The following is a 17,328-nucleotide window of genomic DNA, read 5'->3' on the forward strand; positions in this document are numbered from 1 at the left end:
CACTCTCTCACTTCATCCCAGCTTACCCTTCCCCCTCCCCGTGTCCTCAAGTCCATTCTCTATGTCTGTGTCTTTATTCCTGTCCTGCCCCTAGGTTCTTCAGAACCATTTTTTTTTTTTAGATTCCATATATATGTGTTAGCATACGGTATTTGTTTTTCTCTTTCTGACTTACTTCACTCTGTATGAGAGACTCTAGGTCCATCCACCTCACTACGAATAACAATTTCGTTTCTTTTAATGGCTGAGTAATATTCCATTGCATATATGTGCCACATCTTCTCTATCCATTCATCTGTCGATGGACACTTAGGTTGCTTCCATGCCTTGGACCCATCTTTAAAGGACACTTTCTGCTGTTCTCACTTAGCCTCAAGTAAAAAGAATATCAGAATTTTGGAAAGGGCAGATTCTGTGGAAGATCCCCATCGGGAGGATTTGTGCGTGCAGCCCTTCTCCGTGCGATGTGTCCCCATATTTAAAGTGGAACAGTGACTGGAGTAATTTTCCAGTTCATTTAGAATCCCAAATGATTTCTCCTAAAACACCTAGATAATTGAGAAAAAAAAATCCTATGATTTCCTGGTCTGAACCCCCCACTAACCCATTTATTTCTCAGCCTGACTCTGTATGTGTAGATAAAGCCGCTGCTGGAGGGATTAAGACCTCCTAATTGATTATGGTTAAATTGATACCTGACCAGGTGGATGAATTCACCCATCTGACCATCAACATAATTCTACGAGTCTTGGGGCAGGAGGCAGGATAGATGGAAGTGAGGTTGGGAATCAGGGCCCACTGTCCAGGCCAGCTGGTGGATCTTTTTCCTGCCAGGGAGGATGTGCTTTCATTTTGCACAGAGGAAACAAGTGAGCTGGATTCTGGTCAATTTCCACTTTCCACAACTCAGGTGACAAACTTGGGTGGGGCTGGTTAGATAGCAGTCAGGCTGATGTGGGCTCTGAATTTCAGGCCTATAATTGTATAAGTCCCCAAATTCACTCCAAGTCCACAACAACGTGTGCTGTCACTTATACGGGAAATCTCCACAAGGCATACTGAAGGTACTTAATTTTTTTGAAAAGAATACTCTGGAACCCCCAAGGGCATTAATACCCATAGGGGAAACTTGTTCTGCTATGACTCTGAATTGTGTTTTAACTCTTTTCTTAATATTAACAACAGTAATCATACTATCCCATAAGTGAAATGAATGGATCAGGGTTTTTTTTTGTTTTTGGCCGTGCTGTGCGTCTTGTGGGATCTTTGTTCCCTGACCAGGGATCGAACCCACGCCCCCTGCAGTGGAAGCCCAGAGCCCCAACCACAGGACTGCCAGGGCAGTCCCTGGATCGGGTCTTGAGAAAACGCACACACAACTTGTGATTTTTAACTTACTGATTCATAAGAGATATACCTAATTTTGTGAGTTTAGTGCCACTGGAAGATGAAATCTGCAGAGCTGCAAATCACAGGAATTTCTGAGAATACAGTATAAGTTCTGTGACTTGCATCTTCCAATCCCCAAAACTTCACACTGGTCCTACAAATTCTAAGAGGCCACCCTGTGTACAACTTGTGCCTGGTGGGTCCGCAGGCCCCAAGAACATCTGATTATGGGGAAAGGAGACCTTCAGAATGCCTGCCCAGCAGTCTGAAGTTATTTTTCCACAGGCTGAAACTCCATTGGAAAAGATGTTTCCTTCAAAGGGATCTCTCAAGAGAACCAGCCAGCCAGTATATTCGGAAAAGTCCTTAAAATGTATCCACTACACTATCTGCCCAATTTCCTTATATAAGAATAGTCTTGAAATCTGGTGTTGATTATTCCGTGCACTTAAGACAGTTTTCCAGGAAGATCCTGAACTGTTTTGAAAATGAATGGTAGATGGTCTCTAGTTCTTAAAATAGCTTCTCTTAATGAAAAGAACATTTGTCACTTGGGCATGCTTTGCACTATTTTCACACATACTGTATGTACAAATGTTTGACTTTGGATCCAGTTAGCATAAAAGCTAATTCATCCTAACTGTCAATAACCTTACTAGTGTAAGACGTGTAAGAATTAGCTCTGGCTTCTGTTTTTTTGTGGGGAAAAATGCTTCTAGAAGGTATCCTTTTTAAGACCCTCAGGTGACACTTACCTTCCATCAATTCATCCACATGTTTTGTTTTGTTTTGTTTTTTTGCGGTACGCGGGCCTCTCACTGCTGTGGCCTCTCCCCGTTGCGGAGCACAGGCTCCAGACGCGCAAGCTCAGCGGCCATGGCTCACGGGCCCAGCCGCTCCGCGGCATGTGGGATCCTCCTGGACCGGGGCACGAACCCGTGTCCCCTGCCTCAGCAGGCGGACTCTCAACCACTGCGCCACCAGGGAAGCCCCACATGTAATGTTTTAAACCAGCAGTCCCCAACCTTTTTGGCACCAGGGACTGGTTTCATAGAAGAACATTTTTCCACGGACGGGGGAGGGGGGTATCACGCGGGAATGCGAGCGATGGGGAACGGCAGATGAAGCTTCGCTAGCTTGCTGGCCCGCCGCTCACCTCCTGCTGTGCAGCCCAGTTCCTAACTGATAGTGGTCCATGGCCTGGGGGTTGGGGACCCCTGTTTTAAACGTCAAAAATCTGAAGGTGTTCTGACCGCAGAGACATTTCTCCTCCATGCCACCCCCGTCCCCAGCCCCCCAGCAGCCAGTGAACTGACTGGAATGGTTTATGGAGGAGAAGTAACTGCTGTGACACCCACAAAGCCTCCAGAGGAGGGAGGGGTGGAGGGGGTGGAGGGACAGAGGGGACATATCCTGGCAGATCTGGGTCCAGGCTTCGGAGGGCACTTTCACAATCCCGTGCTACTGTACGACGCAGTCTGCGGGTGCTCACCATCTCGAGACATCCCCACGGCAAGGCATTTCTGTAATCGACAGTGCTGGCAGCGGTTTCTACTGGTTCGATCAATCAAACAGTTCTTCTGACGAGGACAGGAGTAGGTGGCATTGCTTTGCTGACTTCTCCTGAAAAAGCCCTGTGATTCAGTTATGAAATAGAAAACAGGTTAGTGTCAGCTGGAGCTGAATGATACTAAAGGCAAGAAACGGAGTGCCACGCAGCATGCACATTTAATGGAGAATTAAACTTGTAGCACAATCATCCTGGAGACCATTAATGAAATTAAAGTCACTTCTTTTTCCTCGAGTAAAATTGATCCCCAGAGACCAATCCTGTGTCCCTTACACATGCAAAACTTTCTTTAACTGCAGCAGACAGCTGCCTATGTAGAAGGCACAGGATTGGGCCCTCTTCTTGGTCTCTGATGATCAAAAGCTGTGTGCTGAATGAAACGGTACAAAGGCACTTATCTTGAACCTTTATCTCCAAAACATTTTTAGTAGAATACACACAAAACACTCTTCTGGGGTGCCCAGAGATAAGAAGATGCAGCCTCACCATAACCCAGGTGGCTGCGATTCTGGTACACTGTGCTCATCTCAACCAGACCACGTAAATCCACCATCTTTTAGTCGTCTTCCATTCCTCAAGTCAGAATCTACTGCCCCAAGAAGTTAAGCGACACTTGGAAGGATTATCTTGGCAGATCAATCAGACTGGGAATACTCTACCTTGACAGTTTGGAAACACCATGTGTTTAGAATCATGGCCTTGAAGATTGAACAAATCCAATCTGATGTTCATCAAGTTCCACTTATTTGTTAAGCACTGTTTTGGAAATGAGGAGTTGTACTAAGATGCGCAAGGAGTACTGACCTCAGGGATTTCATTAATTCATTCACTCATTGATTCATTCATTTTTGCTAACTTCTTGAGCTGGATTCTTATTAGCTCATTAATTTTCACGGCTGTTTCTTTTCTTAAAGCTGCAAGGGTTCCTTTTAGTTACGTTTTGGTAGCAACCGACAAGTTCTGCTATGTAGTATTTTCATGATTATTCAACCTGAAACATGCTGTAGTTTTCAACAGCTTTCTTCTTTAATCCATATGTTCTTGAGAAGCACATTTTTTTTTTTTTTTTTTTTGTGGTACGCGGGCCTCTCACTGCCGTGGCCTCTCCCGCTGCGGAGCACAGGCTCCGGACGCGCAGGCTCAGCGGCCATGGCTCACGGGCCCAGCCACTTCGCGGCATGCGGGATCTTCCCGGACCGGGGCACGAACCCGTGTCCCCTGCATCGGCAGGCGGACTCTCAACCACTGCGCCACCAGGGAAGCCCGAGAAGCACATTTTTAAAAGTTGAAGTATGGTTGATTTACAATGTTGTATTAGTTTCCGGTGTACAGCAAAGTGATCCAGTTACATATATATGTATGTGTGTGTGTATGTGTGTGTGTATATATATATATATAGTTCCCTGTTCTATACAGTAGGATATTGTTGTTTATCTATACAAGCACATTTCTTAATTTCCAAACGTATGGGGGGTTTGTTTCTGGTTATCTTTTGATTATTTACTTATCTCTCAACGGTTTTCCAAACTAGGGATGTACTCTGAAAAAAAAAAAAAGGTAACCAGAGTCATTTCTATGAAGCAGAGCCATGGAAGGCACAAAAGAGTATAGTCACCTTCAAATCTTTAATGGCAAAGACAGATGATCCCAACCAAGGAGACACTAGTGGAGAAGGTAAGGTAAAATCCTGAAGAACTAACAGAGTGACAGAGTGCTGGGCAAACTGATAAGAGCACTCACTCACCAGAAGATTTTTCTGGAGGCCAACTTGGCAGTTCTATCAAAATCCTTAAAAACATGCCTATCCATTGAACCAGTAATTACCCTTTAAGGAATATATTTTAAAGGAATGTTAAGAATGGTACAAAGATTTACCTACATGGATGTTCACCACAGCACTATCGGTAAGGTAAAAAAAAAAGTTAGAAAGCTGCTAAATGTCCAACAGTAGTGAATTGGAAGAGTCATACTAGATATCTATACATTCAGCAACCTTTAAAAATGGTGTTTTAGAAATACAATTATTGACATAAAAAGGTTATTAAAAATATACTGCTGAATAAAAAAAAACAGCTAAAGAACTAAACACAATATAATCCAATTTTGTAGGGAAAATCCATAGATTTAACATGGAAGAAACTTCGGAAAATTATGCCCTCGAATGAAAAGAACAGCTGGCACTGGTTGGTGGGGGCAGGAGAGATCTTAATTTTCTTTCTGTTCACCTGTGCTTTCTGATTTTTCTACAATATGTGGGTAGAAAGGTATGTGAGCTACTCAGGAAGAACTATTCAGTACATCTGCTTTCTTCTGTGATGGCTGGGGACTTTGTGGATTAAGTCATGGTTATGATGGATATGACCTCAGTTCCCAGTTCCTTCCTTTTGGAAACCAACTTAGGATGGGAGGGACAGGCACTGACCTCTTACCACCTCTCTGCCAGGCTGCTCACTGACCAACATGGGCAAGGCTGGGGGCCCAGGGTCTCAGACTGTCTCTCTATTGTACTTCAAACCTCCCTGATAGCAAGTCTGGCCTCTTCTGTGAGGCAATCTCTCTCTTCTCAAAATATCTCAAAAGCTGTGGGTTTTTTTTTTTTTTCCTCTGTCGACAAGAAAGTGAGAAGTAAAGCTTTCTTTGGGGCTTAGTGGAGAGAATTCAAGAAAATATAAATGGTAACAGAGGCAGATAATCCTTAGAAAGAGATACCAAGAGGTCACCTGTCTAGGTATTCAGTTGAGTCTGAGACACATAATCTCTGTCAAGGCTGATAGGTGTTTACTATTTTCTTGAGACTCTACCACCTTCAGACCCTCCATGTTTGCTGTCACTGCAGGTGCCTAGGATCAGGAATTATTTCCTTTTCCTTTAGCTGAGGCTGAATTTTTCTTTTCCTTTAGCTGAGGCTGAATGAGCCTGCTCCATTTCGTTCTATAATCGTCGAATATGGAGAATGTCTACACAATCTCTCTTTTTTCTTTAAATGGAACCAGGACTTGCAGGCTGCCAAGTTATCTCCCAGTACCTTGTCTGTAGACCAAATCACAGCATCTGTCACCTTTCTTTCTAGGTTCTTTTGTACCTTTAGTATTTCTTCTTAGGATCCTTTCCAGTTTCTCCACTTTCTTAAAAAATCTGAAATCCAGGACTAGACACAGCTCTTGAATAATGCTTGGATCATTATCAAAGGAAAAAAAGGCTACTCTTTAGTTTTCACATATTAAACTCAAGTTAACATCAAACCACCACTAATGAAATTCCAGGATGTTAGCACAGACGCCATATACAACCACCAGTTTGCTCTGCTACAAGAGAATTCTGGGAGGGCATAATGATAATGATAAAGACAATGATGATGATGATGAGAGAGATCTTAATGAGTGTCTGTCTTAATCATATCTTTTTATTCTGTATTTTTAATACTTTGACATCTTGAGGTCTTGATAACCCAGGAGAGATTATGCTTCCCAGGACTACCTAATTCCTAGAAACAGCAAACAACTTGCCTGGGAGCACACCTTTTATATGCAGACCAACTGATCCAGAGCCCTAACATCCAGCCACCTCCTCCCATGTTTCCCCCTCATTCCATCTGCCTCCTGACTGACCCTGGTGCTTTCCATTGTGGTCCTCTGCACGGCATGCTGTGCCTCCTGTTTCAAGGGACCTATGTTATAACCAACTTCTCTCTTTTAAAAAATTTTTATTTTATAGTGGAGTATAGTTGATTAACGATGTTGTGTTAGTTTCAGGTATACAGCAAAGTGATTCAGTTATACATATACACGTTATCTATTCTTTTTCCAATTCTTTTCCCATTTACGTTGTTACATAATATTGAGCAGAGTTCCCTGTGCTATACAGTAGGTCCTCGTTGGTTATCCATTTTAAATATAGCAGTGTGTACATGTCAATCCCGAACTCCCAATCTATCACCCCCTCCCAACCCTTCCCCCTTGGTAACCACAAGTTCACTCTCTAAGTCTGTGAATCTGACAAACTTCTCTCTTCACAGCAGTCATTTTTTGTCTATATGTCTCATCTACTTGATTAAAACCAATCCCAGGAATCCTTAAAACAGTGCTTATTATTTGCTAGGCACCTTGTGCTTTATATGGATTCCATCACGTAATTTTGACAAGGGCAACACGAGGCAGGTGCTATCATTTTCCTGGTTTTTAGGTCAAAGAACCTGAGGCTTAGAGAGAGAGGCACTAGCTCAGAACCCATCCCCCATCCCCCATCCCCGCCCCCCCAGCATGGGGGTAAAGCCAGGATCTGAATTTAGGTGGTTTAATTCCAGAACTCACACATTTATCCCTTTTGTTGTTTTTCTGCTTCCTCTGAGTGCCAGAAGGATTCCCACTTGGGGGTTCTCACAGAAGGCAATCCTGAAAGGAGTCAGCACCAAGACACAAGGTATGCATGACAAGAGAGCCAGACTGACCTGCTCTGAAATTAGCGTTTTCCTTCAGGTTAGCCCCTTTGGCTTGCCAGGGCGCCAAAGCCCAGGCATTTTACAGATTCCTCTTCTACTGCCACCTCCTGATGTGGGTTATTCACATGAGGAAACCAGTCTCACGATTTCGTGATTTTCCCTCATTTCTGACTGGGAGGACTATGTCCCCTTTTATTCACTCTACTTATTTCTAAATTACTCTGGCTCGTTTAGAAAACAAACAAAACAATAACAACAACAAACTGACTTCAAGGACACACCACACAGTCACCATCATTAAAGATGTCTGAGAAATGCCATCAGTTGAAAGGCAAATCCAGGAGGCTTTCCACATGCTCTTGGAGCGACAGCACTGAGGCTGGAACCAACGTTTGGAAAAGGACTACACTTCTTCGGATGCCTCAGCTTTGTTTGTTTTTTATTGATGTACAGTTAATTCATGATGTTGTGTTAATTTCTGCTGTACAGCAAAGTGATTCAGTTATATATATATATATATATATATATATATATATACACATTCTTTATTTAAATATTCTTTTCCATTATGGTTTATCACAGGATATTGAATATAGTTCCCTGTTCATAGATGCTTCACCTTACTCTTTACAACACCATTTATTTCTCACTGAGTCATTTGAGCAAATGACTGTGGAAAGTTCAGGGAGTGGCAGTGCTAAGAACCAGAGAAGAGACCTTTCTTTTGGATTAAATCGACAGAGTCATGCCCACAAGGCTAGCTATCAAATACCAAGTGGGAGGGGTCAGGTGGGGTTATAAGGTGAGAGCTGTGAAGGGAGAAAGACGGTAAGCCTGGGTGACTCAGACACACTAAACTTTGCATCTCAGACAGAATGAGGGCTTGGTTTTCCTTTCCTGCCCCCTTTTTCCCCTTAAAAACAAACAAACAAAAAACTTTTCATTTCAGTGGTCCTTGGGGTTTCTCAGAGGATTTGGGCAGTTAAACTGATAAAGTATTTAAAGCTGATGAACACATAAGAGGAGAAGGATTAGAAGAGCAAGAAAGAAGAGGAAGAAAGGGAGAAAGTATGGTAGGTACCTTCCTTCCTCAAGGGAGAAGTACGCTCATAAATGTAGAAGCAGGATCTTGACTGACTGGGGAGCAATCCTGGAGAGGGTCACACTGAGAAATGAGTAAAAGCTGAGACACCAGTTCTAGGGGCTGGGAAGCTTGAGGCCACACAGAGAGCAGGGACAGCACGAGGCAGCACTTGGAGTTTTGGGGTGGAACTGAGGAGGTATGCATAAAGAAGAAAGTGCTGAAGCTGTGAGTCAGCTGGGAAAGATATTAAATACACAATTTTGGAGTTTTATTTCTAAAAGCTGAGCTAATGAATGACTTCATTGGCTTTCCTAAAAGTTCACTTTTTATGGATGTCAAGATACACGGAGATGTGCCATTATAAACATGGTGGGCGTGAGCAGAGAGGGCCACCATGATGAATTGCAGGGTAGGATACAGCACTTGGTGTGACTGCGGCACACTACCACCACCTAGTGGCAGCATACTCACGTGCAGTTGTTGCAATACATTAGAATAATACAAACAGGCCTTTAGAGATGAAATGAAGTAGAGAGATTATCAGATTCAGTAGTTCTCAAACTGACGGTGTATGAGCATCACCCATGGAGCTTTTCTAAAATACACATGAGATATATTGAACTACAACCTTTGGGAGTATAGTCGCAGACATACAATCTAGTTTGAACAATGTGAAAGCACCATTTTTATAGGTCAAAAAAGAAGAAATGTCATTTTGTATGGCAAACATTTTAACAAAGCTTTCCGAAGACTCTGCTGCCTTCCCTTTGTTAAGGTCTATACTCTAGTTTTCTGATTTTGCAGGTAACAAAAATGAAGCTCAGAATGGTAAGTGACTTGTCCAAGGCTGTCCCATGGCTACGTGTTAGTGCTGGGACTCAAACTCCAGTGCCCTAGTTTTAAGTGCAGTGTCCTCCCACGTAAGCATCTCTCCTGCGGTGCTGGGCTAACAAAACCGATGTCACACAGTCTTGATTTCCTCACATACGTCAGCCTTCTGCCCCCATTCCTGATGCCTCAAAGAGAACTCTCAAGTGTTATCTCCCCTTATTTCACCAAGACTTTCAAAGTGCCTTTCCTTGGGTTTTATTTCTGATTTCTGCCTCTATTTTCTGGAAAAAAAAAATTTTTTTAATAAATAAATAAATAAATTTATTTATTTATTTTTGGCTGCATTGGGTCTTCGTTGCTGCGCGTGGGCTTTCTCTAGTTGCGGTGAGTGGGGGGCTACTCTCCCTTGCGGTGTGTGGGCTTCTCATTGCGGTGGCTTCTCTTGTCGCGGAGCACAGGCTCTAGGAGCACAGGCTTCGGTAGTTGTGGCACGCAGGCTTCAGTAGTTGTGGCTCGCAGGCTCTAGAGTGCAGGCTCAGTAGTTGTGGTGCACGGGCTTAGTTGCTCCGCAGCATGTGGGATCTTCCCGGACCAGGGCTCGAACCCGTGTCCCCTGCATTGGCAGGCGGATTCTTAACCACTGTGCCACCAGCGAAGCCCTGGAAAATTTTATTGCCTAATTAAAAAAAAAAAAAACAATCTGGCTGTATACTATGAAATTTTTCATCGATTCCACTAGATGGGAGCTCCCCAGGACAGGGACTGAGGCCATGGGTGTGGGAGAAGGCTGATACCAGGTTGCAAGAGCTGAATGTTAACATTTCAGGAATTTCGTGAACCAATTGTTAAACATCACCATTATTAAACATTAACTTATTATTTTATGACTATTTTGCTACTGTCCCTGTTTTTGAGGTTATTTACATCAATTATATCTGAATGGTAGCTCACTGCATAACGGTGTGCTACTGTGCACCTCTTCCTTATCCTGCCGTGCAATGAGATGTCCTGTGGGGAGGTTTGAAATTGACCATGTGCTGAGAGTATTTACGCCACAGAAATTGACAAGTGCTATGGATCAGGGCTTGATTTATAGCTCTGCTTACCGACTAGATTTAAAAAGTGATGAAGATAAATTAGGAGTTTGGGATTAACATATACACACTACTATATAAAAATAGATAACCAACAAGGACCTACTGTATAGCACAGGGAACTCTACTCGATACACTGTAATAACCTATATGAGGAAAGAATCTGAAAAAGAATAGATATATGTACATATATATATAACTGAATCACTTTGTTGTACACCTGAAACTAACACAACATTGTAAATCAACTATAATTCAATAAAAATTTTTAAAAAGTGATGAAGAAAATGATAATGATGTGGGTTCAATTTAAAAATATGTCATGTCTGTAGCCATCACATTGTGAAGAGCACAAAAAAAGAATGTAAAGAAATATTCTTCTAATTTTTAAAAACTATTATCTGATTCAGCAAAGAAGTTGCTCAAGTCATCACTGATGAATGAGTGAAGTTCCAAAAATGTTTTTCCTTGTTTCACTTTCCTCTTATTCATTAATGTAAACAAAAAATCACGTTGGTGCTACAGTCTTTCGTCAGCTGCAACCACAGGTATGGATGTGAGAGTTCAGCAAAAATCAACGAGCACGTTCCGTGAGAATCCGCCGTCCACATATATACTATATAGTATATATATATATATACTATATTCTCTGTTTATAATATTGTCGATTTTACTGTTTATAAAATGTATGAAATTACATCAGTGGCATATACACTAAAGTTATGGACATACAAATAGACACTGTTGGTTGCTAAAAACTGACCAGCACGTGACTGGACTGAGCCCAGTCCTTGCTGGACCCCTCACTTCCCACCAGGCTGTCTGAGTGGCTCCCCCGTATTCTGGACAGGCACACACCCAAAGTCGTGGCCTGGCCTTCTATAGCCCTGTCACCCCCATCACCAACACGCACATACATACACACTCTCCAGAAACTTGAGCTGAATGGCTTTATTATTCTTTTTAATTGAAGTCGAGTTGATTTACAATGTTGGGTTAATTTCTGCTGTACAGCAAAGCGATTCAGCCATATATATATATATATATATATATGCCTTCTTTTTAAATATTCTTTTCCATTATGGTTCATCATAGGATACTAAATACTGTAGAGTTTTTCTCTGTGCTATACAGTAAGACCTTGTTGTTTACCCATTCAATACATACTGAATGGCTTGATCTTCATTCCGAATAGAACATTTCCCGACCCACTGACCATTTTCCCAGCCTCTTCTCCTCCAGTGTTTTCTTGTTCAGTCAAGGGTACCACCATCACCCAGACACTCAAGACACAAAGATGGGCTTCCCTGCCTCCTCGCCACCCACATCCATGCCCTCACTAAGTTAGGCTGTTTCTGGTCACCGTCATGTTTCCCCAATCCATCTACCTTTCTCCATCTCTACTGCAATTTTCTCAGGTTCCCGCATCTACCATCTCCTGAATGGGTTATTACACAGCCTCCCCACTGCTCCCTGCTTCCATCCTAACTCCCTCCAATCCACCCTCACACAGTCACCGAAGATGTTCTCTTTCTAAAAACAGAACCCTGATCAAGTCCCTTCCCTGCTTATGAGCCCTCAATGGCTCCTCACTGATGACCTGGCTATGACCACCTGTCCAGGCAGCTCTCTCCTCTTCTCAAAGTCACACTCTGGCCAAACCTAAACCACTGTGTCCACAGTTCCTCAAAGGATTCCACACACACCCCCCACCCCGGCCCCGCAACCTTCCAGGAAGTTCTCCTCCTCTCTTGAGGATTCACTTTCTCTGACCTTGCCCTTCCCAAGGCTGGTTGAGGGGTCCCTCCCATGTATACCCCTAGAGCCCTGTAGCTATCCCCCTCATAGCCCTTAACTTGCTGTATTACTAATTTGTCTCCCTCACTGACAGCTTTGTTTCTTTGTTTCCAGTAGATAACTTAGTACTTGGAGCAGTCAACAAACACTTGTGAAATGCATGACCAGAGGAAAAATGATGCCAGTGATAAAAACAGTGGTGACAATCATATGCTGAGCTCCTATTCTATACCGGGCACTGTGGAGGACACTTCGCAAACATGATTTATTTGCAATTCACAACAACATTGCAAAGTAGGTATTTTTATATCTGTTTACAAATAAGAAAATGACAGTTCAGAGAGGTTAAACCATGTATCCAAAGTCACACAGCAGGTAAGGAGAAGAGCCAGGATGTGAATCCCTGAACCCTGGGTGCATCTTAACCCAAAGGCCAGAGGCTTCTTAATACACTATCCAAAAGGCATCCAGACAAACATCTGGGGCAGACCAAATAGAAACAGATAAACAACAAAACAAACAAGTAAAAATGCCCCACTTTTCAGTTGTACACAGTTCCATGTAATGGTTCAAACACAAGGTGAGGGAGATGGCATTTTATAGGGTATCGAATACCAGGTTTACACAAGTAGGAAAACACTCTCCTTTGCTAGGTCTCCTTGATAAAAAGCTTTGAAATAGACATGGCATTTCCTATTGGGGTTATTAATAATTTTGCCCCCAAGAGGGTGTTGGCCGCACAGAGACCTGTGGGTGTGGCTGGAAAGGTGCTGGGGTGCAGTGGGGTATAGCTCTGAGGGGCTCCCCTCCGGCTCGGGGCTCCTTCCCAGTGAGGCACAGGCTGAAATGCTGATCTGATGTTTGGTCTTTTGACAATTTTCACTTAATGAATTGATTCCTACAGTTCATTAACATACCCACTTCCACTTCTGTATACACATATGTCTTAATTAGCTGCTCATTGGCTGTTTAATTACAAGAAAACAGCTGACAGCTGCCTTGCTGAATTCTAATGGCAGACGCGTTGGAACGGCTACACATTTGCTTTTGACAACCAAGATTTATTCATAACTCTATGATTTATGGTGAATGCTCATATGCCTGAGCGGATTATTGTATTTTCCAATCCAACGGAAATGTTGGTATTTGGGGGACTATGGACGTGGGAATCTCTCTCATTCCATTTCTGTGGCTGAGATGAGCTGAGAATCCTAGCTGGAGAGGCATGAACTCTGTTTCAATTTTATTTATTTTGGGAAGTTTCTGTTGGAATGTTCGGAAGTATGGGGGTGAGGAACAAGAAATATCTTTGGATAAACGTGGGCAGAAAGTTAAGGATTTAAAGTTAAGAAAGAAGATAACTGGCAACTTAATTTTATTGAGGGGGAAAGAGAGGGCATGCATAGGTTAAAATCAGAGAGAGGAAGAGGCAGAAGAAATGATAAAATTATAATGGGGGGAGAAGACAGGAATAACAGTCCCCAAGGAAGCAAATAAGAAGGAAATTTGTTCTTTAGAAAAAAAAAAACCAGGAAACCTCATTCTCCAAAGTGAGCTGGTATGGTCCCACACTCAGGCACCGGGCAACAATAAGTCATGGAAATGTGGATCTCCTCAACTACTTTCCTGTTCAGTAGTGACTGGCCTCCCCGTAGAACTGTATATGCAAATGATCTCTGATTAAAGCTGACCTCGTGTGTTACATTTGGTAAGTGGAGATGTCTGCTTTGCCATCCTCAGATCCAATCCAGTGGGCACATTCAGCAACAGTGATTCCCAAGCAAGCATGAGAGGCCCTACTCTGAGCCAGACACCATGTTAGACCCTATCTATGACAAGGTCAGAAGCCCAGCATCTTCTGCGAGCTGAGGCATGATTAAGACCAAACCAAAGAAACCAAAAAAATACAAAAAAAACCCCTCAAATCATCTTGATGCAAATTGGGGTTTAACACATCCTACCACTTGTGCATTTATTTCATCACAGGCCTGGAAGATTCTGCTAAATAAAAAATTTGTTCTTATCACCTGTATATAAACAGAAATGAAACTCTGATGTCACAGGATGTAATCAAAGCCAAGTCTAATTTTCATTTTAAATGGCTAGCTCTAATACTGGGGCCAAGTGCTATAAAATATTAAAGTAAAAATGTTGAGCATTAATGTACCAATGCTGAAAAGAGGACAAGTTGATCCAGGGCTAGTGATATTTTACAACTGAAATAAAAATATTAGAATCCTTTAAAAAACAATTTGGGCCTAAAAGGAACATTTATGGATATGGTTTTTAACCTAATACATATAAAGCTCCAGAAAATGCTTTAACTCTTTCAGGGAAAAAAAAAGTACCAATTATACATTCTGGATATCTTTGAAAAGACTTTTTTTTGTTGTTAATTTCAGAGAGCATATTTGTTAATGTGAAGAAACTATTCCAAGTTCTCCCTTTCCTGGGTGGAAGAGGAAGCTTTGCATAAGACATCATCTTAAATGTATTAACTGATGAATAAATATTTGACACATGGGGCTTCCCTGGTGGCGCAGTGGTTGAGAGTCTGCCTGCCGATGCAGGGGACACGGGTTCGTGCCCCGGTCCGGGAAGATCCCACGTGCCGCGGAGCGGCTGGGCCCGTGAGCCATGGCCGCTGAGCCTGCGCGTCCGGAGCCTGTGCTCCGCAACGGGGAGAGGTCACAATAGTGAGAGGCCCACGTACCGCATAAAAAAAAGAAAAAAAAATATTTGACACATGAATGGACTCTATTTTTAGACTTATCACGAGGCAAAGGGTCTTAGATGTAATCAGAAATCAATTCACTAACTTCAATACTCAACTGTACATTATTATTTAAGAAGCTATAGTTGAATGATAATCATAGCTAACACTGCTTTATGATATAAAGGAAAGCTGCTACAAGAGTAGATCCTAAGAGTTTTCATCACAAGGAGAATATTTCTTTCCCTTTCTTCTCTTCTTTTTATTGTATCTGAGTTGACCTTTGAACAATGCGGGGGTTAGGGTTTGTAGACCCCTATGCAGTCAAAAATCCGAGTTTGACTTTTGACTCCCCCAAACTTAACTACTAAGAGTCTACAGTTGACCAGAAATCTTACTGATAACATAAACAGTTGATTAACAAAAATTTTGTATGTTGTATGTGCTATATATACCATAATCTTACAATAAAGCTAGAGAAAAGAAACTGTTATTTTAAAAATCAAAAGGAAGAGAAAATACACTGACAGTATTGTACTGTATTTATCAATACCATAAGTTTATATCCTTTGTTTTCAAGGTGAATTGTCTGTCAGTATCTACATCCGTATTGTCATATACGATAAAGGAGATGTTATATGTATTACCAACATTAGACATCAAAAATGAAAAGATAATGTTAAAAAGAAATTCATATTTATGATTTTTTTCCAATATATTAAAAAAAATCCATATGAGTATAAGTAAGTGGACCTATGCAGTTCAAATCCATGTTGTTCAAGGGTCAACTGTGCATGAGAAGATGAATGCTAGCTGAAACTATTGTGGTAATCATTTCACAAGATATGTAAATCAAACCGTCATGCTGAATGCCTTAAACTTATACAGTAATGTATGTCAATTATTTCTCAACAAAATTGGGGGAAAAAGTTATGGTAGAGGCCCAAAGTCTAAAAAGATATGGATTAAAAATTCTGTGTGTGTGTTTTTTTAATCTCGAGATAAATTTTTCATCCTCCTCCTCTAAGCAGCCACTGTATCTAATACTGAAGCTAGGAAATGAAGTTGAATGATAAACAGAACCATTTCTCTAAAGAAAGCCTCAACCAGTTGTCGTTTTTCTTTAAACACTTCAGCATTTGTATTCACTTTGAAGATCGAACCTTAACCCTAACATCTGCTGCCTTTCATTTTATTTTATTTATTTTATTTTTTTTAAGAAGATGTTGGGGGTAGGAGTTTATTAATTAATTTATTTATTTATGGCTGTGTTGGGTCTTCGTTTCTGTGCGAGGGCTTTCTCTAGTTGTGGCGAGCGGGGCCCACTCTTCATCACGGTGCACGGGCCTCTCAGCGGAGCGCAGGATCAGTAGTTGTGGCTCACGGGCCTAGTTGCTCCGCGGCATGTGGGATCTTCCCAGACCAGGGCTCGAACCAGTGTCCCCTGCATCGGCAGGTGGATTCTCAACCACTGTGCCACTAGGGAAGCCCTAAACCTACTTGGTTTTAATACTTGTCACATTATTATCTCAACCACTGCGCCACCAGGGAAGCCCCTCATTTTATTTCTGGCCTTTTCTGCTGTCCCCGTGCTGCATGACCTGGCCCCTCCTCCCTGGCAGGCCTACCCAGCTTACCTTACGCCCCCTACTAGTGCTCACCCAGGGCTGGCACTAAATTCTGTTCCAAGAGCTCAGGAACGTCTTTCCTGGCAGAACTAAGACCTTGCAGGCCTGGATTCATGGTCTTCTGAAATGCAATATTCAGGGCTGGCCCAGTGCTCGTATACTGTTCCTTCATGATCTCCAAAGAACAAGGAAAATAATTTTACAATGAAAACCTTGGCATAAGAGAGCTCTTAAAAATTTGGGAATGGCATACCTGTCTATCCTTATCTTCCATTATCTGCAGAAATTGACTCTCTGCTCCAGTCATACCGGGTTATACAACCAAGACTTCCCCATTTTTAGGCTCTGGCTGCCTAGTGGATGTGTGCTTCTTGGGTCACATCACAGACTGCGGGCTTACTCTAGTATTTAGTTCTTCGTTTGCTATGAAGGCCTCATCTCTACAACTAGACTGTAAGCTGCTCGAGGGAAGGATTCCGTCTTCTATGTCTTTGGACTCCTAATAGTGCTTATAGAGCACCCAAGGGAGGGCTCATATTTTCATTGTTTTTATTGGCAGAGTCTACATTACAAATCACAAATGGTCACAAAATCAAGACTGGACCTTCAGATATCCTGGAAATAGTGTCTGACTCTACAGAGCACATTACTCAGACATGAGGAGTTTGCCCAGGAACGATAATAACAAGAGCAAACACTCAATGTGTGCTTGTTACATGCCTGGCACTTGTGTAAGTGCTTTACCTATATGCACGTGATAACCATATGAAGTAACTACAATGAC

The 17,328-nt window shown here is 42.2% G+C and overlaps 1 protein-coding gene across 7 annotated transcripts in view; it reads right to left on the reverse strand.

The window, feature by feature from the left end:
• The window catches only part of RORA (RAR related orphan receptor A), a 741,859-nt gene that overhangs the window by 23,133 nt on the left and 701,398 nt on the right, over nucleotides 1-17,328 (reverse strand). For all 7 annotated transcript variants that reach the window (XM_055088014.1, XM_055088011.1, XM_055088012.1 and 4 more), the window contains one exon: nucleotides 2,882-3,023. In XM_055088014.1, the coding sequence (XP_054943989.1) occupies nucleotides 2,882-3,023 (142 nt within the window). The remainder of the gene's footprint in view (nucleotides 1-2,881; nucleotides 3,024-17,328) is intronic.

This window comes from Physeter macrocephalus, chromosome 11, assembly GCF_002837175.3.
Source record: "Physeter macrocephalus isolate SW-GA chromosome 11, ASM283717v5, whole genome shotgun sequence".
In the NCBI taxonomy this organism is placed as follows: domain Eukaryota; kingdom Metazoa; phylum Chordata; class Mammalia; order Artiodactyla; family Physeteridae; genus Physeter; species Physeter macrocephalus.